At 43.5% G+C, this 23,403-nt stretch overlaps 3 protein-coding genes across 3 annotated transcripts in view; 1 reads left to right on the forward strand and 2 right to left on the reverse strand.

Annotated features, from left to right (window-relative positions):
* LOC130297722 (gastrula zinc finger protein XlCGF26.1-like) overlaps positions 1–3,447 on the reverse strand; it is a 100,006-nt gene extending 96,559 nt beyond the window's left edge. Inside the window, exon 1 of the mRNA XM_056550529.1 lies at positions 3,421–3,447. The gene's annotated coding sequence lies outside the window, so the exon portion shown is untranslated. The remainder of the gene's footprint in view (positions 1–3,420) is intronic.
* The window catches only part of LOC130298322 (zinc finger protein 501-like), a 54,151-nt gene that overhangs the window by 23,484 nt on the left and 7,264 nt on the right, over positions 1–23,403 (forward strand). The gene's annotated exons all lie outside the window — the stretch shown is intronic.
* Positions 11,703–23,403, reverse strand: part of LOC130300905 (uncharacterized) — a 448,736-nt gene continuing 437,035 nt past the window's right edge. Inside the window, exons 22-27 of the mRNA XM_056551581.1 lie at positions 23,062–23,174; positions 22,859–22,979; positions 22,713–22,779; positions 22,505–22,596; positions 22,263–22,371; positions 11,703–12,807 (exon numbers count right to left, since the gene is read on the reverse strand). Of these exons, the coding sequence (XP_056407556.1) occupies positions 12,074–12,807; positions 22,263–22,371; positions 22,505–22,596; positions 22,713–22,779; positions 22,859–22,979; positions 23,062–23,174 (1,236 nt within the window). The 3' untranslated portion in view covers positions 11,703–12,073. The remainder of the gene's footprint in view (positions 12,808–22,262; positions 22,372–22,504; positions 22,597–22,712; positions 22,780–22,858; positions 22,980–23,061; positions 23,175–23,403) is intronic.

Below are 23,403 nucleotides of genomic sequence, written 5' to 3' on the forward strand. Positions count from 1 at the left end.
CATGCTTTGCGTACCACTAAATTACAATTAGATGCTGTCCTTTCAGACCGTACAGAGAAGGCTTTGCGCTGGACTCAGGCTACCTATTATAAATGGGCCAACAAGCCTGACCGCCTTTTGGCCTCTATGTTGCAGCGTAGACAGAGGATCAATAAGGTACATAGGATACAGCTGAGACCCGGTGTGCCTACCTCGGACCCATTCCTCTCTATATGGTACGTGCCCTGCTTCCTCCTCCCCATCTGCTATTTCCTCGTTTCTATCTTCTGTGTCTCTTCCAAAGCTCACCTCTTCTGCGAGGGACTCACTTAATGCACCTATCTTAGCTGAGGAGGTGGATGCAGCAATCTCCGGCTTGAAATTGGGAAAGGCACCAGGCCCTGATGGCCTCTCTGCCTTATACTACAAAAAATTTGCACCCCTATTGATCCCTCACATTGTGACTTATTGTAATAAGTTATTGTCCGGTTCCCCCATGCCCCCAGAATTCCTACAAGCATCTATAGTAGTGATACCCAAACCTAATAAGGACCCTCTATTACCTTCTAACTATAGGCCCATTTGACTTATTAATCTAGATGCTAAATTATTTACCTCCATACTAGCTCGGCGCCTCAACACTCTATTACCCCACCTTATCCATAACGACCAGGTAGGTTTTATCCGGGGCAGACAGGCCCCCGACAACATACGGAAGGTACTATCTATTATTCAATGGGCCTCAGTTACTAAGACGCCTTTAGCTCTGTTAGGCCTTGACATAGAGAAGGCCTTAGACACTGTGTGTGTGTGATGATTCTGAGGATGTGGAATCATTGTGGGTAGAATTACAAAAGGAGGGAAATACTGAAAAAATTGTATTTGGTGTAATCTACAGACCCCCTAATATCACTGAAGAGATAGAAGTTCGGCTTCATAAACAAATAGAGAGGGCCGCCCGGGCAGGTACAGTGGTAATAATGGGAGATTTTAACTACCCAGATATAGATTGGGGTCCGGGGTTGGCTAAAACTACAAAGGGGCGACAATTCCTAAATTTATTGCAGGATAATTTTATGGGCCAGTTTGTGGAGGACCCAACAAGAAGTGATGCCTTGTTGGATCTGATCATTTCCAACAACGCAGAGCTGGTTGGTAATGTAACTGTGCGGGAAAACCTTGGTAATAGCGACCACAATATAGTTACTTTTGACTTAAAATGTAGAAAACAAAGACAGGCGGGGAAGGCAAAAACATATAACTTTAAAAAGGCAAACTTCCCTGGGCTGAGGGCTGCACTACAGGACATAGACTGGGGGGAGGGGTTGTCAAATACTGATACAGAAGGTAAATGGGACATCTTTAAATCAACTCTAAATAACTATACAGCTAAATATATACCAAAGGGGAACAAATATAAACGATTAAAACTAAATCCTACATGGCTGACACATGATGTTAAAAGAGCAATAAACAACAAAAAAATAGCCTTCAAAAAATACAAATCTGATGGGTCAGCTATAACATTTAAACAGTACAAGGAGCTTAATAAAATCTGTAAAAATGTAATAAAAACAGCAAAAATTCTAAATGAGAGACAGGTGGCCAAAGAAAGCAAAACTAATCCTAAATATTTTTTTAGATATATAAATGCAAAAAAACCAAGGACAGAGCATGTAGGACCCCTTAATAATGATAATGGGGAGGTTGTCACAAGCGATCAAGAGAAGGCGGAGCTACTGAATGGGTTCTTTAGTTCTGTATACACTATGGAAGAAGGAGCTGACATTGGCCAGGTCAGTGCTGGTAACACATCATGTACAGGTCAGTGCTGGTAACACATCATGTAATGTACTGAACTGGCTTAATGTAGGGATGGTACAAGGTAAGTTAAGTGATATAAATGTAAGCAAATCTCCAGGGCCGGATGGATTACACCCAAGAGTTCTTAGAGAGGTAAGTTCAGTAATATCTGTACCCCTGTTCATGATATTTAGAGATTCTCTGGTGTCTGGTATTGTGCCAAGGGACTGGCGCAAGGCGAATGTGGTGCCAATCTTCAAAAAGGGCTCTAGGTCTTCCCCAGGAAACTATAGACCGGTAAGTTTAACGTGCATTGTGGGTAAATTGTTTGAAGGACTTATAAGGGATTACATACAGGAATACATAGGGGATAATTGTATTATAAGTGATAGCCAGCATGGGTTTACTAAGGATAGAAGTTGTCAAACCAATCTAATTTGCTTTTATGAAGAGGTGAGTAGAAGCCTTGACAGAGGAATGGCTGTGGATATAGAGGGGGGCTGTGTATATAGAGGGGGGCTCTGTATATAGAGGGGGGCTGTGTATATAGAGGGGGGCTCTGTATATAGAGGGGGGCTGTATATATAGAGGAATGGCTGTGGATATAGTGTTTCTGGATTTTGCTAAAGCGTTTGATACTGTCCCTCATAGATGTCTGACAGGTAAGTTAAGGTCTTTGGGTTTGGAAATTTTAGTTTGTAACTGGATTGAACACTGGCTCATGGATCGTACCCAGAGAGTGGTGGTCAATGATTTGTACTCTGATTGGTCCCCGGTTATTAGTGGTGTACCCCAAGGTTCAGTACTGGGACCGCTGTTGTTTAATTTATTTATCAATGATATAGAGGATGGTATTAACAGCTCTGTATATAGAGGGGGGCTGTGTATATAGAGGGGGGGCTGTGTATATATAGAGGATGGCATTAACAGCTCTGTTTCTATCTTTGCAGATGACACCAAGCTTTGTAGCACGGTACAGTCTATAGAGGATCTGCATAAGTTACAAGATGACTTGGATAGACTAAGTGTCTGGGCATCCACTTGGCAAATGAGGTTCAATGTGGATAAATGTTAAGTGATGCATCTGGGTACTAATAACCTGCATGCATCGTATGTCTTAGGGGGGATTAAACTGGCAGAGTCACTGGTAGAGAAGGATCTGGGTGTACTTGTAGATCACAGACTACAGAATAGCATGCAATGTCAGGCTGCTGCTTCCAAAGCCGGCAGGATATTGTCATGTATCAAAAGAGGCATGGACTCAAGGGACAGGGACATAATACTCCCCCTTTATAAAACATTGGTACGGCCTCACCTGGATTATGCTGTTCAGTTTTGGGCACCAGTCCATAAAAGGGACACTGCGGAGTTGGAAAGGGTGCAGAGACGCGCGACTAAACTAATATGGGGCATGGAACATCTTAGCTATGAGGAGCGATTAAAGGAGTTACAATTGTTTAGTCTTGAGAAGAGACGTTTAAGGGGGGATATGATAAACGTATATAAGTATATTAATGGCCCATACAAAAAATATGGAGAAAAACTGTTCCAGGTTAAACCCCCCCAAAGGACGAGGGGGCACTCCCTCCGTCTGGAGAAGAAAAAGTTTAGTCTCAAGGGGCGACACGCCTTCTTTACCGTGAGGACTGTGAATTTATGGAACGGTCTACCTCAGGAACTGGTCACAGCAGGAACAATTAACAGCTTTAAAACAGGATTAGATACATTCCTGGAACAAAATAAGATTAATGCTTATGAAGAAATATAAAATCTCATCCCTTCCCCAATATCGCGCCACACCCCTACTCCTTAATTCCCTGGTTGAACTTGATGGACATATGTCTTTTTTCGACCGTACTAACTATGTAACTGTTTCTTGGCTGTACTTGCTCGGGGTCCTGTCTGCTATGGGCTTTTCTGGTCCCTTTGTGAAAGCCATACATGCACTATACTCTAATCCTGTGGCATATCTTAAACTTCCGTCCCCTACTCCTTCTCCAATACCTATTCTGCGGGGTACTCGCCAGGGGTGTCCCCTTTCCCCAGCTCTTTTTGCTTTGGTTATGGAGCCCCTGGCGAGTCTCATCCGCAATCACCTGGACATTACTGGAGCCTGTATTGGCTCATCACAATACAAGACTAGTTTATTTGCCGACGATTTGTTACTCACCCTAACCAACCCTCTTATTTAACTTCCTAATTTATTCCCTTTACTTGACCGTTTTTCTACAGTTTCGGGCCTGGTGATAAATAGATCCAAATCGGAGATCCTTTTTTGCAACACACCTCCTCAGATACGTGACTCCATATCCAATAGTTTCCATCTTAATCCCTCCTCATCTTTCCTCCCGTATCTCGGTATCTTACTTCCATCTACTCTCACGAATCTCTATAAGCTTAATTATTTTCCTCTCTACAAATCTATTAGGGTGGACCCAGTCAGATGGAACCTTCCACATATCTCGTGGCTTGGGCGTATCCATTCTATAAAAATGGTGGTACTTCCCAAACTTCTTTACCTTTTCAGGTCCTTGCCTATTCCTCTTCGGATGGCAGACCTTCGAAAATTACAGCGAGATATTTTTGAGTTCATCTGGCGAGGTCTTAAACCTAGGATTCCTCGAACTGTTATGTTCTATCATAAAAGGCTAGGAGGCCTGTCTGTACCTCACTTTGTCCATTATTATACTTCTGCACGTCTGGTTCAACTGCTTCTATGTAATGCTCCTTCTTCTTTTCCTCGTTGGGTGACCTTAGAGAATGACTTGCTTTCACCTTACATGCTGCAATCCCCTATTTTTCCTGTCACTCCTCTGCTTGCTAACCCCTTCTTTCCCCCTGGTCTACAGAGGTCGGATTTTTCTTGGTGGCTGTCTCAAAAACTATATCTGCTCCAACATTTCCTTATATGTAAACAATTGATTACCCAGACTATATTTATTGATAGACACAACCCTCCCCCAGAGGAATTATTTAGGGTCTCTCAGGTTTTCTCTTTTTGGCGCTCCCTAACCATTACTTCTGGAGCTATGGACAACTCCTTCTTTGAATCCATGGCCCTCTATTCTCCACTACGCACTGGAGCACTCTCCCTTATTTACTCAGCCCTTAACCATCCACCTACAGACAATAAGTTACTGTTTATGTCCCAATGGGAAGAGGACCTACACATTTCTTTGACACTCTCACAATGGCAAGAATGCTGTGTGCAATTAAGTAAGGGTAGTTGGCAAACTTCCCTGACGGAAACGGCCCTTAAGATATTACATAGAACATATTATGTCCCCTCCAGGTTACACGCTATATATCCCTCAGTCTCTCCTCTTTGCTTTAGAGGTTGTCCAGAAACTGGTGATATGTTACACACCTGGTGGACCTGTCCGTATGTTTCAGTTTTTTGGCATCACATCAGAGATCTAATACTCTCTATTTTACAATTCTCCTGTCCATTAGACCCAGCTGTTTATTTATTGGGCCATAAACCTCAAGGTCTACCTTATGTCAAGTTTAGATTACTTCAATTTATCCTTTTGGCGGCAAGAATTTATGTTGTATCCAAATGGAAAACCTCGGTACTATCCCCCACTGCAGTTATAACTAAGCTTAACGATATTGTGTTATCTGAACGACTTAATGCGATCAGAGGGGATGAAATGCAGCATTTTGACAAGGTGTAGGGCCCCTGGATTAGTTCTTCATATGGCACGGATCTTTCTTACTATCTTTCTTTATAAGCCTGTTTAGGTTGTCCTGGCCCATTTGCATTACGCTTTTTTCCTCCGTTAGTAATGCATTGACCATGCTTTGTATTTTTATTGCTGTTAGTACAATATTGTGATGATGGACGGCTGTTACTGAATATGTATTATCTGCTCCTTACACTTCCTGGATTTATCCATTGTCTATCGCTCCATGTTTCCTCCCCTCCCTTCCCGCCCCTTTTTCCCCTTGGAGCTTTTCACTTTGTATTGCTCTTATTTGGGCCTCGACCCTTGTACCCTTTGTTGTATTTCCACTGCATTTATTGTATCCATGCTGTGCATTTTATGTTCGAGTTTTAATAAACTTATCCCGTTTGATACTAAAACAGTTCATAAGGCGCCAGCTCTTCTGGATGGCCTCCACGTCGTGGGTCCCAGGGAACAGACCCTAAAGCACTGAATGGTACGATAGGCAAATCCTGGGTACAGAGTCTCTGAGTTCATGTTCCAGGGCGTCCAACAGACCCTGTGCAAAGGGGCACTGCCAAAACACGTGCAAAGATGTTTCCTCCACATAGGCGTTAATCAAGGTATCAGCCAAGGAGCCATATACTGATGGCATCTTGACCGAAGCCAAAATGCCGGGGGGTTGCAGGGAGGTGAGGAACCTAATGGCCACACACACCTCCCCTAGACCGGCAGGAGGGACACCCAGAAGGGCAACCGCATCCTGACAATCCTGTGTACAAAAACAGACACATAAAAGAGTATTTTCCTCAGGGAGAGGAACACCGCTTCGGGTGTAAAACGGAGATTCAAAAAGACTATTAGCATTCCGTGGGCTTTCTGGGTAAGGAGTATGCAAAGCAACTCATCATCACACCACCATATAAGGTATATCCCTGAGGAAAATACTCAGATGGGTCCTCTTCATACATATATATATATATATATATATATATATATATATATATATATATATGTGTGTGTGTGCTGGAAAACTGATGTAAACTACAACACTGTACAGTTATCCCTCAATGGCCTCAAGTTTCAATATTTTCAGTCTTTTCTGCAACTTGAAACCAGACTCACTACACATTATACACAGCATACAATATAAATATACAATATACACAACATACAGTATACTCACCATACAATATACACAACATACAATATACTCACCATACAATATACACACACAATATACAGTATACACAGCATACAGTATATACACAATATACAGTATACACAGCATACAGTATATACAATTACTCACCATACAATATACACACAATATACAGTATACACAGCATACAGTATATACACAATATACAGTATACACAGCATACAGTATATACAATTACTCACCATACAATATACACAACATACAATATACAGTAAATATACAATATTCACAGCTAACAATATCAATATACAAATAGTCACCATACAATATACACAACATACAATTACTCACCATACAATATATATACAGTATACAGTATATACAATTACTCACCATACAATATACAGTAAATATACAATATTCACAGCTAACAATATCAATATACAAATACTCACCATACAATGTACACAACATACAATATAAATATACAATATACACAGCTTACAATATCAACATACATATACACAACATACAATATACAGTATACACAACATACTAAATACCATACAATATACTCACTATACAATATACACAACATACAATATACTAACCATACAATATACATTTTTTTTAATCTTTATTTTCAACAACATATTCCATCCATATACATAAGGACACATAGAATAATCCAATATCTTTAACCCATTACCCTCCCCACCCCAACCATAGGATTGGTTGGTTACATAGGATATTTCAGGATTCATATATATTCATTTATTTCTCTCTCTATTCTCTTCTCCAGCCGTACCAAATCTTCCTTGTCCTTAACTGTTGCGTTTTTCCCCTTTACTCGCTAATATTTCATAATTTTATCAACCAAATTCTTCCAATGCCCACTATTTTGAACCTCCGAAGACAGCCAGACCCTCAACATGAGCAATTTAGCACAAAAAGAAAAGTTTTCTCAGAAAAAACCCTTGTTCTCCGCTCCCTTCCTGAATACCCAATAACACTTGTAAAGGAGAGAATTCACTTTCCACCTGTAGTCTAGTTTTAAAGGGGTATTCCAGGAAAAAAAACTATATATATATATATATATACACATCAACTAGCTCCAGAAAGTTAAACAGATTTGTAAATTACTTCTATAAAAAAATCCTTCCAATAATTATCAGCTGCTGAAGTTGAGTTGTTCTTTTGTGTCTGACAACAGTGCTCTCTGCTGACATCTCTGCTTGTCTCAGGAACTGCACAGAAGAGGTTTGCTATGGGAATTTGCTTCTACTCTGGACAGTTCCCGAGACACGTGTCATCAGAGAGCACTTAGACAGAAAAGAACAACTCAACTTCAGCAGCTCATAAGTACTGAAAGGGTTAATTTTTTTTTTTATAGACGTAATTTACAAATCTGTTTAACTTTCTGGAGCCAGTTGATATATATATATAAAAGTTTATATATAAAAGTGGCATCTGCAGGGCCGGGGGGGGGGGGTGCTGTGCAAATAACCGATAAATTATACTGGAATATCGGTATAAGTGATCGGCCTGAAAGGTCACAGATTATCGGTATCGCCCCTAAAAAATCTTTATCGGTCGATCCCTAATATAATCTAACCATAGTTTTCTTATCTGAAACTTCCAGTGTTCTTAACTCATCAAATATAGTGTGAGGTTTAATTGTGAACAAAGTTACCTTACAATCTAAATATACACAACATACAGTATAAATATACACAACATACAGTATAAATATACACAACATACAGTATAAATATACACAACATACAGTATAAATATACACAACATACAATATATACACAACATACAATATAAATATACACAACATACAGTATAAATATACACAACATACAATATAAATATACACAACATACAGTATAAATATACACAACATACAGTATAAATATACACAACATACAATATATACACAACATACAATATAAATATACACAACATACAGTATAAATATACACAACATACAATATAAATATACACAACATACAGTATAAATATACACAACATACAATATATACACAACATACAATATAAATATACACAACATACAATATAAATATACACAACATACAATATAAATATACACAACATACAGTATAAATATACACAACATACAATATAAATATACACAACATACAATATATACACAACATACAATATAAATATACACAACATACAGTATAAATATACACAACATACAATATATACACAACATACAGTATAAATATACACAACATACAGTATAAATATACACAACATACAATATATACACAACATACAATATAAATATACACAACATACAATATAAATATACACAACATACAATATAAATATACACAACATACAGTATAAATATACACAACATACAGTATAAATATACACAACATACAATATAAATATACACAACATACAGTATAAATATACACAACATACAATATATACACAACATACAATATAAATATACACAACATACAATATAAATATACACAACATACAGTATAAATATACACATTTTTATAAACATGCCTCAATGACCCCTGACATCTTATAGCTTCTTATAGGACCCATACTTCTTCATATATTGTAGAACTACAAGCCCCAGCAATGTGTAGTACATGCCTGTGCCTGTTCATGCCAGCCAGTGGTGGGACTACAACTCTCAGCATCTACTGACTTCCTGACAACAGAAGATCTCTGAGCCCCAGACACCTGTACATCCTTTGCTATCATAATGGGATCAAGATATATTAAGTAGTTCTACACCTCCCCTCCAGCTCTATCTGTACACTGCTGCTATCTGTGTGGGATCAGGATATATAGTAGTTATACACCTCCTCTCCAGCTCTATCTGTATACTGCTGCTATCTCTTTGGGATCAGGATATATAGTAGTTATACACCTCCTCTCCAGCTCTATCTGTATACTGCTGCTATCTCTTTCGGATCAGGATATATAGTAGTTATACACCTCCTCTCCAGCTCTATCTGTATACTGCTGCTATCTCTTTGGGATCAGGATATATAGTAGTTATACACCTCCTTTCCAGCTCTATCTGTATACTGCGGCTATCTCTATGGGATCAGGATATACAGAAGTTATGTATCTCCTCTCCAGCTTTATCTGTATACTGCTGCTGCTATCTCCATGGGATCAGGATATCTAGTAGTTATACACCTCCCTTAAGGCTCTGTGCACACATTGCGTTTTTAGCTACATATTTGTTTTTCTTGTATGTTTTGGTTTTTGCTATGATTTCCTCAACATCATGGTCGAAAATAGAAATATTTTGGCACAAATTTTTACTATAATTTTTTAAAATTTCAGCCAAAATGCAGTAGAAATGTGTGAAAAAATGTTGCAAGAAATAAAATATGTGAACACAGCCTAAAGACTTCAAATCTTCAATTGTGAATATTAGGTCAAAAATGTTTTCTTATCTGGATGACCTCCAGCGCTAGCAGCATAATTAGATGACCAGCTGCAATGATCAAACACCCCATCCCCAGAAGATTCATGGGAAATGTAGGCTGCATGACCGAATTACTTCAGTGTGGAAGAGCAAACCAATATGGACACTATCTCATGCCTTCTACATCAGCTGAAACAGGTGAGCACAAGGTATACACAAGAACATCTACACTATTCTCTAATAGCCTATTCTGCACTATATAAACAGTATTAAGTGGTGGCCATTTACCTTTAAAGGGGTAGTCCACTGGCCAACGTTCGGAAGATTTAGTTCCGAGCTGTTTGCGCACACGCTGCGGGTGTCATCCACACCACCTTGTGACGTCATGCCACACCCACTTAATGCAAGTCTATTTTGGGGGCGTGACTGCCGCCACGCCCCCTCCCATAGATTTGCATTGAGGGGGCAAGGCGTGATGTCATGAGGGGGCGTGGCTATGACTTCACGAGCTCCCGGCGCTGGCTCCAGCGTTCTGAAATTTGTTTCAAACGCTAGGCAGCCTAGAGCAGTGACAACCTAGAACAGTGACCCCCGTGGTCAGACATCTTATCCCCTACCCTTTGGATAGGGGATAAGATGTCTGACCACGGGGGTCACTGCTCTAGGTTGTCTATGTGAGCTCTCACTGCTGCCACGATCCCCCTCCCAGCGTCTCTTGTTCAGTCTGTGTCAAGTTAGTTTTTAAGAAGCGTTGTATCAAAGCTAAAGAATAAAATAAATAATGCCAGATGGGAGAGTCACAGCCTGCATTCTTTTTTCAATACGTGTATTACTGCATAGCTGAAGTCTTTGCCGCAGGCTAGCACCCCCAACCCCCCCTCCGACACATATAGACTGACACCGACGGAGTTGTTTCTTACCAGTACCAACTGTGCTTAGGTTTCATGCTTCTATCAGTTGTGCATTGTGTATAGTAGATAACACAATAGAGGGGAGTGCACTGTATATAGTAGATAACACAATAGAAGACAGTGCGCTGTGTATAGCAGATAACCAGTGTACAACAAAGATAAAGTGGAGCTGGAGAGGGTTCAAAGATCGACAACCAGAGTAATAAGGGGAATGGGAGGACTACAGTACCCAGATAGATTATCAGAATTGGGGTTATTTAGTTTAGAAAAAAGAAGGCTTAGGGGCAACCTAATAACTATGCATAAATATATCAGGGGACAGTACAGAGATCTCTCCATGATCTATTTATACCCAGGACTGTATCTATAACAAGGGGGCATCCTCTACGTCTAAAGGAAAGAAGGTTTCTACACCAGCACAGACGGGGGTTCTTTACTGTAAGAGCAGTGAGACTGTGGAATTCTCTCCCGGAGGAGGTGGTCATGGGGAACTCTGTAAGAAAGTCCAGGAAGAGGAGCCTGGATACATTTCTTGAGAGTAATTACATTACAGGTTTTAGAGACTGAATATATAGGGACAGAACGTTTATCCAAGGATTTATTTTGATCACTAGATTTGGAGTCAGGAAGGAATTTTTCTCTCCAAAAAGAGGATAATTGGCTTCTACCTCATAGGTTTTTTTTTTTTGTTTTTTTTGCATTCCTCTGGATTAATTCTGTACTGTAATAGGCTGAACTCTATGATGGTCTAAAATTTCTTGTCCTTGAAAAATATTTCTCTCCTGTGTGAATTTTCTTGCATCTAGCAAAATAGGATTTATCTGAAAAATATTTCCCACATTCTGAATAAGAATATGGTTTATTTCCTGTGTGGATTCCCTTATGACTAACAAAAGTTGATTGATTTGTAAAACATTTCCTAAATTATGAGCAAGAGTTACATGAGCTACTCTCCCAAGTGTTGCTGATGATCCTTGAGTTTTCCTTCAGTAATAAAACATTTTCCACATTGTGAACGGTTGTTTTATTTTATGTATAAAAATTGTTTCACCAAAGTTTGTATATCAAATCTTAGTCTCTGAAGTAATGTTACAAAAACACTAATAAACTAACATGAATATGGCTTTTCTATATGCGCTCTCTTATGTCTAACTAGGCATGAGTTGTGTCTAAAACATTTCCCACATTCCTCACATGAATATGGCATCTCTCCTGTGTGAATTCTCTCATGTATAACAAGACTTGACTGAATTGTAAAGCATTTCCCACATTCTGAACATGTATACGGCTTCTCTCCTGTGTGACTTCTCTCATGTCTAACAAGACTTGGTTTATTTGTAAAACATTTCCCACATTCTGAACATGAATACGGCTTCTCTCCTGTGTGAATCCTTTCATGTTTAACAAGACTTGGTTTATCCATAAAACATTTTTTACATTCTGGACAGGAATACGGCTTCTCCCCTGTGTGAATTCTCTCATGTATAACAAGATGTGTTTTATATGTGAAGCATTTTTCACATTCTGAACATGAATATGGCTTCTCTCCTGTGTGGATTCTTCTGTGGGCAAAGAGACTTGTTCTTCTTGTAAATTCTTTTCCACATTCATCACACTGAATGCTTCCCCCTTTCTGATCTGTCCTTGAGGTAACCATCTGTGATTGGCCGGGAGATGGTTCCTCATGATCAGGGGGATTATTATAGGGTATATCTGTACTGTAAAGTCTTGGATGGACATTAGGAGTGAGGAGGTCTTCTCCTGAGGAGCGCTCTATCATATCTTCATCTTCTACTTTATAATTCCGGGACAAAATTAAGTTTCCCTCAGAGTTAGGATTTTCTGTTTGGGTTTAAAATAAAAAAGAAAATGTAATAGAAAATTACAGCTGCAAATATGCACAATATAAGGACAGATGAGATGGACCAAGTGGTCCAGGGGGTAAAGGGGTACTCCACTGCCCCAGCTTTTGGGGGTCGTGACGTCACGGCTACGCCCCTCGTCACATCACGTCCCATCAATACAAGTCTATGGGAGGGGGTGTGGCAGCTGCGTGGCGTGACGTCACAACCCCCTCAGCCCGCACCCAGCCTTTGGAACACAATGATCTGAATGCTGGGGCAGTGGATTACCCCTTTAAAGGGGAAATCTGGTACATAACATCTTATCCCCTATCCACAAGGGTTAAGTGTCTGATTGCAGGGGGGTCCGACTGCTAGGACCCCCCGCAATCTCCTGCCTGTACAACTACACTGTTGACCTAGGCATGAAGCTGTGGCCAACAAGTCCTCTCCATGTATCTCTATGGGAAAGCCAGAGATGCACGAGCACTGTATTTCCGGCTCTCCCATAAAAATGCATGAAGAGGGCGTGTTGTGACCACAGCCGCTCCCAGCAAATGAAGAGCCGGTGTACAGAACACCAGGGGGCTGGGCAGGAGATAGTGGGTGGTCACAGCGATCGAACCCCTGTGATAGACACTTATCCCCTATCCTGGAGTTTCACTTTAAAATCTATATGCCCCATGATACTGAATATACAGTCATGGCTGTAAATGTTGGCACCCCTGAAATTTTTCTAGAAAATTAAGTATTTCTCACAGAAAAGGATTGCAGTGACACATGTTTTGCTATACACGTGTGTAACGGCTACCCAGGTAGAGAGAGAGGGTATCAGCCGTTGATGACGTCCTTTTCCCTGCAAGCTGCTGTGTCACAGTAAAGCTGGTATAATCCTATTCACGATATCCAGAGGGAGAGTCAGGTTTAGCTTTAAAAAGAGCAGAGTAATATTCCCAAATAATCCCCTTTCAAGAACGAGACGAGGCTATGTTTGAAGGGTCAAGAAGAACTCTTTATTGTGTAACAAGTGTCTTCTTTTATAGGAAGGACATCACAGGGGGAAGGGTCAGTAAAGACAATACAGGTGGAAGGTAGTCTGGGAGTTAATCCAATAAAGGTAATCCAGGTGACAGGTAGTCTGTGGGATAATCCAACAAAGGCAATACAGGTGACAGGTAGTCTGTGAGATAATCCAACAAAGGTAATACAGGTGACAGGTAGTCTGTGAGATAATCCAATAAAGGCAATACAGGTGACAGATAGTCTGGGAGATAATCCAACAAAGGTAATTAGCTCTCCCTATACAGTGCCTTGAGTGCCAAAGGTGTATTGTGCACAGAAAGTGTATGAAATCCGTAAATAAAAGTATTTTAACTCTGAGCTTTATGTCACTGGACAACATAAACTGAGGGGTACAAATAGTGATGTCCTTAAGTCCATCCAAGTAGGTAGGGTGACTCTAGGATCCGTCACAAGTATAACTACCGAACGGCCGGTTGCATTCTCTGGTAATGGCATTTCTCATACAATATCCATGCGAATAACTCCAGCTATCTTAACAGTCCAGGCATGTAGTATAGTCTTGTTACAACAGGTTTATTCCCTTTGTATGTATTGGAACTAAACTGAAAAAGGGAGGAAAAAAAGCATGCATGACAGCTTGAATATCTTTGGAACTTGTTTGGGGCTGCTTATCCACCACCCGGACTATCCTGCATTGACACCTTTCATAAATTTTTCTCTACCGTCCACGCCCAGGGAGATTAGCTACAGTGCCATGGGTTGCAAACTTCTTGATAATGTTGCGCACTGTGGACAAAGGCAAATCTAGATCTCTGGAGATGGACTTGTAACCTTGAGATTGGTGATATTTTTCCACAATTTTTGGTTCACAAGTCCTCAGACAGTTCTCTTCTTTTTCTGTGGTCCATGCTTAGTGTGGCCCACACAGACACAAAATGCAAAGACTAAGTGAACTTCTCTCCTTTTTATCGGCTTTCAGGTGTGATTTTTATATTGCCCACACCTGTTACTTGCCCCAGTTGAATTTAAAGGAGCATCACATGCTTGAAACAATCTTATTTATCCACAATTTTGAAAGGGTGCCAATAATTTTGTCCAGCCCATTTTTGGAGTTTGGTGACATTATGTCCAATTTGCTTTTTTTTCTCCCTTTTTTGGTTTAGTTCCAATACACAAAGGGAATAAACATGTGTATCTGCAATCCTTTCCTGTGAGAAATACTTCATTTGCTAGAAAAATGTCAGGGGTGCCAACATTTACGGCCATGACTGTATGTAGGTCATGAAAGCATCATAGGCTGCCAATCTTCTGTCACCTGCACCTTCTAAAGGCCTCTATGGCTGCCATGATTCTGCTCCTATTACCCTCTGCTATAGGCAGGTTGTCATAGTTGTAGTGTACATACATTAGCTTACCTACCTTAGTATATAGAATTAATATATCTATCTTGGCATAAGTTTAGGATATCAGAACACAGACATTATCAGCATAAAGACATAAGCTTAGTCCCAGCACTCTGCCCTTCCAAATTGCCTATACAGGTGCCATGAGCGATAGTATTTACTGGTACCACTTTTGTGTAGATTTGGTTACAGAGTTTATGTTGTTGCCCGTGCGGGATTTGCTTACTTTTTTTTTTAATGGGAAAAGGGTGGAAGTAATATCATCAGTATATTATGATGCAAGAGTACTGGGTATAATAGGGGAATATATAGCTAGTGTTATGGAAGAACTCTGGCTTAAAGAGGTACTCCGCCCCTTTAAAGGATAGGTGAGAAGGTCCCCCAGCGGCAGAACCCCCGCGGTTTCCCTGCTGAACCCTGCGTTCGTTTAGAGCAGTGATTCCCAACCGCGGTGCCGCAGGATTTTGCAGTTATTTTTTTAAATGTCCCGCCCTGTCCTGCCCGCTTATGACTGACGACGCAAGTGGGAAGGGAAGCCTGTGTGCGCACTGCGCACACAGCGTCCCCCTGCGAGCCGAAAATGGTGCCCTGGGGAGGAATGAGCTACATCTGCGCCGGACTCCCCTGCCTGCCGTGGAACTGCAAGCTGCGCGCGCCGGCTTGCTTAAGGTACCACACCCTTTCCATCCCTCTGTTACCCCTTCTCAACCCTGTCCAAACCCCACCCCCCGGCCACCCAGGTCCACCCTCTACCCCCCCCCCCCGTCACTCATGTCCACCCCCCCTTCATCCATGTCCGCCTTCTCCACCTCCCTGTGCATCACTGTCATCCATGTCCACCCCCCCTCATCACCCATGTCCACCCCCCTGTCACTCATGTCCACCCCCCCTCTCACACATGTCCACCCTCCTATCATCCTTGTCACTCCTGTCCACCCCCCCCTCTCACCCATGTCCACCCTCCTGTCATCCATGTCCGCCTTGTCCACTCCCCTGTCCATCCCTGTCACTCATTTTTACCCCCGCGTCTACCCCCGTAGTCTACCCTGTCACCCATGTCCACCCTCCTGTTCACCCACCTGTCCCTTTGTCACCCCAGTCCACACCTCTCTGTCACTCCTGTCCCTCTTTTACCCCCTTGTCAGCCTTGTCCACTCCTCTGACTCCCTGTCTCCCATGTCCACCCTCCTGTCATCCATGTCCACCCCCCCCCATCCAACCCTCTGTCACTCCTGTCCATCCCTGTCACCCATGTACACCCTCCATTGTCCACCCCTCTGACCACATCCTTGTCACCCATGTCTACTCCCTATTCACCCCTCTGTCACCCCTCTGTTACCACCTTGTCACTCCTGTCCACCCCTGTCACCCCCAATGCCCTCGTCACCCATGTTCACTCTTCTACACCCATCTGTGACCCTTGTACACCTCCCTACACCCCTCTGTACACTCCTCTACACCCCTCTGTCACCCATGTACACTCCTCTACACCCCTGTCACCCATGTACACTCCTTTACAACCCTCTATCACCCATGTACACTCCTCTACACCCCTGTCACCCATGTACACTCCTCTACACCCCTCTGCCACCCATATACACTCCTCTACACCCCTCTGTCACCCATGTACACCCCTCTACCCCCCTCTGTCACCCATGTACACTCCTCTACACCCCTCTGTCACCCATGTACACCCGTCTACCCCCCTCTGTCACCCATGTACACTCCTCTACACCCACTGTCCCACATGTACACTCCTCTATACCCCTCTGTCACCCATGTGCACTCCTCTACACACCTCTGTCACCCATGTACACTCCTCTACACCCCCCTGTCACCCATGTACACTCCTCTACATCCCTCTGTCACCCATGTACACTCCTCTACCCCCCTCTGTCACCCATGTACACTCCTCTACACCCCTCTGTCACCCATGTGCACTCCTCTACACACCTCTGTCACCCATGTACACTCCTCTACACCCCCTGTCACCCATGTACACTCCTCTACACCCACTGTCACCCATGTACACTCCTCTACATCCCTCTGTCACCCATGTACACTCCTCTACACCCCTCTGTCACCCATGTACACTCCTCTACACTCCTCTGTCACCCATGTACACTCCTCTGTCACCCATGTACACTCCTCTACACCCCTGTCACCCATGTACACTCCTCTACACCCCTCTGTCACCCATGTACACTCCTGTCACCCATGTACACTCCTCTACACCCCTCTGTCACCCATGTACACTCCTCTACAACCCTCTGTCACCCATGTACACTCCTCTACAACCCTCTGTCACCCATGTACACTCCTCTACACCCCTCTGTCACCCATGTATACTCCTCTACACCCCTATGTCACCCATGTACACCCGTCTACACCCCTCTGTCACCCATGTACACTCCTCTACACCCCTCTATCACCCATGTACACTCCTCTACACCCCTGTCACCCATGTACACTCCTCTACACCCCTCTGTCACCCATGTACACTCCTGTCACCCATGTACACTCCTCTACACCCCTCTGTCACCCATGTACACTCCTCTACAACCCTCTGTCACCCATGTACACTCCTCTACACCCCTCTGTCACCCATGTATACTCCTCTACACCCCTCTGTCACCCATGTACACCCGTCTACACCCCTCTGTCACCCATGTACACTCCTCTACACCCCTCTATCACCCATGTACACTCCTCTACACCCCTCTGTCACCCATGTACACTCCTCTACACCCCCTGTCCCCCATGTACACTCCTCTATACCCCTCTGTCACCCATGTGCACTCCTCTACACACCTCTGTCACCCATGTACACTCCTGTCACCCATGTACACTCCTCTACATCCCTCTGTCACCCATGTACACTCCTCTACATCCCTCTGTCACCCATGTACACTCCTCTACACCCCTCTGTCACCCATGTACACTCCTCTACACCCCTCTGTCACCCATGTACACTCCTCTACACCCCTCTGTCACCCATGTACACTCCTCTACACCCCTCTGTCACCCATGTACACTCCTCTACACTCCTGTCACCCATGTACACTCCTCTACACCCCTCTGTCACCCATGTACACTCCTCTACACCCCCCCTGCCACCCATGTACACTCCTCTACACCCCTCTGTCACCCATGTACACTCCTCTACACCCCTCTGTCACCCATGTACACTCCTCTACACCCCTCTGTCACCCATGTACACTCCTCTACACCCCTCTGTCACCCATGTACACTCCTCTACACCCCTCTGTCACCCATGTACACTCCTCTACACCCATCTGTCACCCATGTACACTCCTCTGTCACCCATGTACACTCCTCTACACCCCTCTGTCACCCATGTACACTCCTCTACACTCTTCTACACCCATGTAAAAAAAAAGTGCGCAGCCTAATAGGTTTGTTTTGCAGGTTTTTAACGGTGAAGAATTTGTGTGGAAGAAATCGTGATGATGGCCGGGATCAGATGGAGAAGAGAAGGTAACGATGCAAATTAGAGAAGACGTCATTGGTGAGTTGCTGTATAAAGCAGCACTTTAAACTACATCCTCACTGATCAATAGATATAGTGCAGTGCGTTTTTTTTTACAGTTTTTTCCTTTTTTTTTGCTCGTCAACCTCGGTAGGGGTGCCCCGACCCGAAAAAGGTTGGGAAACACTGGTTTAGAGCATTGGGTGCAGCGCCGGATGCTCGTGGTGTCATGGCCATGCCCCTTCAATGTAAGTCACGCCCCCTTCCATAGACTTGCATTGTGGAGGCGTGGCCATGATGTCAAGAGCCTCCGCCCCTCATAACCAGTCATCTGACACAAAGCGAAGTTTGCTCCGTGCACCGGATGTCTGGGTGCCGCAGCCGAGATGGGGAGGACCCCAGTGATGAGACATCTTATCCCCTATCCTTTGGATAGGGAATAAGATATCTAGTGGCAGAGTACTCCTTTAATGTTCCCCTATAGAAGATATAGCCACTAGTGCCATAATATAGTGTTACTATAGCTTCCCCCAGCGTACCAAGCATTGACCAGCACTATCAGCAGCCGGTTGGCATGATTGGCGCTGTGCAGCTCATGATCCGGCTGGCCAACATAATGACAGGCGTTCTCTGATCCCCACCTCCCCTTTACAGTAATAAAGAACAGTAGTATGTGTTGCGTTCAGCAGGAATTTCTTTTCTGTTATAAAAAATGGTGACACCTATAGCCTGATGAATGTGCAATCAACTGATCGGTGCCCAGTGATCACGCAGCGGGGTACCAGTAGGATGACGGCGCTTCTCACTAAATATGTCAAGTACGTTAGATGCCGCAGTAGATTTTGACAAAGGAGTCATCTCTGTTCCTAAAAGTTGTAGTGAGATCAGGAATGAGTAATACAACTCACCCCATTATTACATACCTGGGGTAACACCTCCTGGAATTATTACATACCTGGGGTAACACCACCTGGAATTATTACATACCTGGGGTAACACCTCCTGGAATTATTACACACCTCGGGTAACACCTCCTGGAATTATTACACACCTGGGGTAACACCTCCTGGAATTATTACATACCTGGGGAACACCTCCTGGAATTATTACACACCTGGGGTAACACCTCCTGGAATTATTACACACCTGGGGTAACACCACCTGGAATTATTACACACCTGGGGTAACACCTCCTGGAATTATTACACACCTGGGGTAACACCTCCTGGAATTATTACACACCTGGGGTAACACCTCCTGGAATTATTACACACCTGGGGTAACACCTCCTGGAATTATTACACACCTGGGGTAACACCTCCTGGAATTATTACACACCTGGGGTAACACCTCCTGGAATTATTACACACCTGGGGTAACACCTCCTGGAATTATTACACACCTGGGGTAACACCTCCTGGAATTATTACACACCTGGGGTAACACCTCCTGGAATTATTACACACCTGGGGTAACACCTCCTGGAATTATTACACACCTGAGGTAACACCTCCTGGAATTATTACACACCTGGGGTAACACCTCCTGGAATTATTACACACCTGGGGTAACACCTCCTGGAATTATTACACACCTGGGGTAACACCTCCTGGAATTATTACACACCTGGGGTAACACCTCCTGGAATTATTACACACCTGGGGTAACACCTCCTGGAATTATTACACACCTGGGGTAACACCTCCTGGAATTATTACACACCTGGGGTAACACCTCCTGGAATTATTACACACCTGGGGTAACACCTCCTGGAATTATTACACACCTGGGGTAACACCTCCTGGAATTATTACACACCTGGGGTAACACCTCCTGGAATTATTAAACACCTGGGGAACACCTCCTGGAATTATTACACACCTGGGGTAACACCTCCTGGAATTATTACACACCTGGGGTAACACCACCTGGAATTATTACACACCTGGGGTAACACCTCCTGGAATTATTACACACCTGGGGTAACACCTCCTGGAATTATTACACACCTGGGGTAACACCTCCTGGAATTATTACACACCTGGGGTAACACCTCCTGGAATTATTACACACCTGGGGTAACACCTCCTGGAATTATTACACACCTGGGGTAACACCTCCTGGAATTATTACACACCTGGGGTAACACCTCCTGGAATTATTACACACCTGGGGTAACACCTCCTGGAATTATTACACACCTGGGGTAACACCTCCTGGAATTATTACACACCTGAGGTAACACCTCCTGGAATTATTACACACCTGGGGTAACACCTCCTGGAATTATTACACACCTGGGGTAACACCTCCTGGAATTATTACACACCTGGGGTAACACCTCCTGGAATTATTACACACCTGGGGTAACACCTCCTGGAATTATTACACACCTGGGGTAACACCTCCTGGAATTATTACACACCTGGGGTAACACCTCCTGGAATTATTACACACCTGGGGTAACACCTCCTGGAATTATTACACACCTGGGGTAACACCTCCTGGAATTATTACACACCTGGGGTAACACCTCCTGGAATTATTACACACCTGAGGTAACACCTCCTGGAATTATTACACACCTGGGGTAACACCTCCTGGAATTATTACACACCTGGGGTAACACCTCCTGGAATTATTACACACCTGGGGTAACACCTCCTGGAATTATTACACACCTGGGGTAACACCTCCTGGAATTATTACACACCTGGGGAAACACCTCCTGGAATTATTACATACCTGGGGAACACCTCCTGGAATGATCACATACCTGGGGAACACCTCCTGGAATTATTACACACCTGGGGTAACACCTCCTGGAATTATTACATACCTGGGGTAACACCTCCTGGAATTATTACACACCTGGGGTAACACCTCCTGGAATTATTACATACCTGGGGAAACACCTCCTGGAATTATTACATACCTGGGGAACACCTCCTGGAATGATCACATACCTGGGGAACACCTCCTGGAATTATTACACACCTGGGGTAACACCTCCTGGAATTATTACATACCTGGGGTAACACCTCCTGGAATTATTACACACCTGGGGTAACACCTCCTGGAATTATTACATACCTGGGGAAACACCTCCTGGAATTATTACATACCTGGGGAACACCTCCTGGAATGATCACATACCTGGGGAACACCTCCTGGAATTATTACACACCTGGGGTAACACCTCCTGGAATTATTACATACCTGGGGTAACACCTCCTGGAATTATTACACACCTGGGGTAACACACCTCCTGGAATTATTACATACCTGGGGAACACCTCCTGGAATTATTACACACCTGGGGTAACACCTCCTGGAATTATTACACACCTGGGGTAACACCTCCTGGAATTATTACATACCTGGGGTAACACCTCCTGGAATTATTACATACCTGGGGTAACACCTCCTGGAATTATTACACACCTGGGGTAACACCTCCTGGAATTATTACATACCTGGGGTAACACCTCCTGGAATTATTACATACCTGGGGTAACACCTCCTGGAATTATTACATACCTGGGGTAACACTTCCTGGAATTTCCTCCTTCACTTCCCTCATACACGGGTGATGGCCCCTCATCCTCTCTTCTTCATCCTCCACTTTATTATTAGTCAGATCTCCCCCCTGATGTGACATATAGAACAATTCACTACAATACAGCAGACAGGAGGAGCAACAGAGACCCCCAAAATCTACCCCCACATCTATGACTGCAGGACCCCCCTTAGAGATGTGGGATAGGATCAGCCTCATCTACCTGATGCTTCTCTGGGACATTTCCCTCTGGACAGTCCTGGGAATACAGAGGACGGGGACACCTCTCGGGTGGATTTCTATCCATGACTCCATCTGTAGAGAACACACAGGGAATAGATTACTTACATGTGATGATCAGATGACGAGTGGAGGATCTAGGGGACCCTCAAAACACATTGTACAACCAATAAAAGTCTCCCCCTCCTTACACTGCTGATCCGTCTCCTCTTCTGATTCCTCTTTAACTTCAACTTTAATATAAATCAGATCTTCACCCTAAACATAAGAAATATAAAACGATCTTTAGTTCAATAACTTTATGATCATATTTCAGGGAGACTTTAGCGCCATCTACCTGATGGTTCTCTGGGACATTTCCCTCTGGACAGTCCTGGGAATACAGAGGACGGGGACACCTCTCGAGTGGATTTCTATCCATGACTCCATCTGTAGGGAACACACAGGGAATAGATTGCCTATAAATAATGATCGAACAATGAGTGTAGAATCTAGGGGACCCTCTCCCCCCAATCTATCATCAGGAAGGTCTTTCCTTACCTGGTGATGGGAGAGGCTGCTGATCCTCCATCATGAACTGATCCTTGTACTGATCCTTGTGTCCTTCTACATACTCCCACTCCTCCATGGAGAAATAGACCGCCACGTCCTGACACCTTATAGGAACCTGACACACAATGATACAGACATCACCCCGACCCCTCCAGTGGTGTTACTGTATTATGTCCCAGCATTCCCAGCAGTGTCACCTCTCCAGTCATCACCAGACCCCTCCATTACTGTATAATGTCCCAGCAGTGTCACCTCTCCAGTCATCACCAGACCCCTCCATTACCGTATAATGTCCCAGCATTCCCAGCAGTGTCACCTCTCCAGTCATCA

The sequence above is a fragment of the Hyla sarda genome, chromosome 1, assembly GCF_029499605.1.
Source record: "Hyla sarda isolate aHylSar1 chromosome 1, aHylSar1.hap1, whole genome shotgun sequence".
Taxonomy (NCBI): Eukaryota; Metazoa; Chordata; class Amphibia; order Anura; family Hylidae; genus Hyla; species Hyla sarda.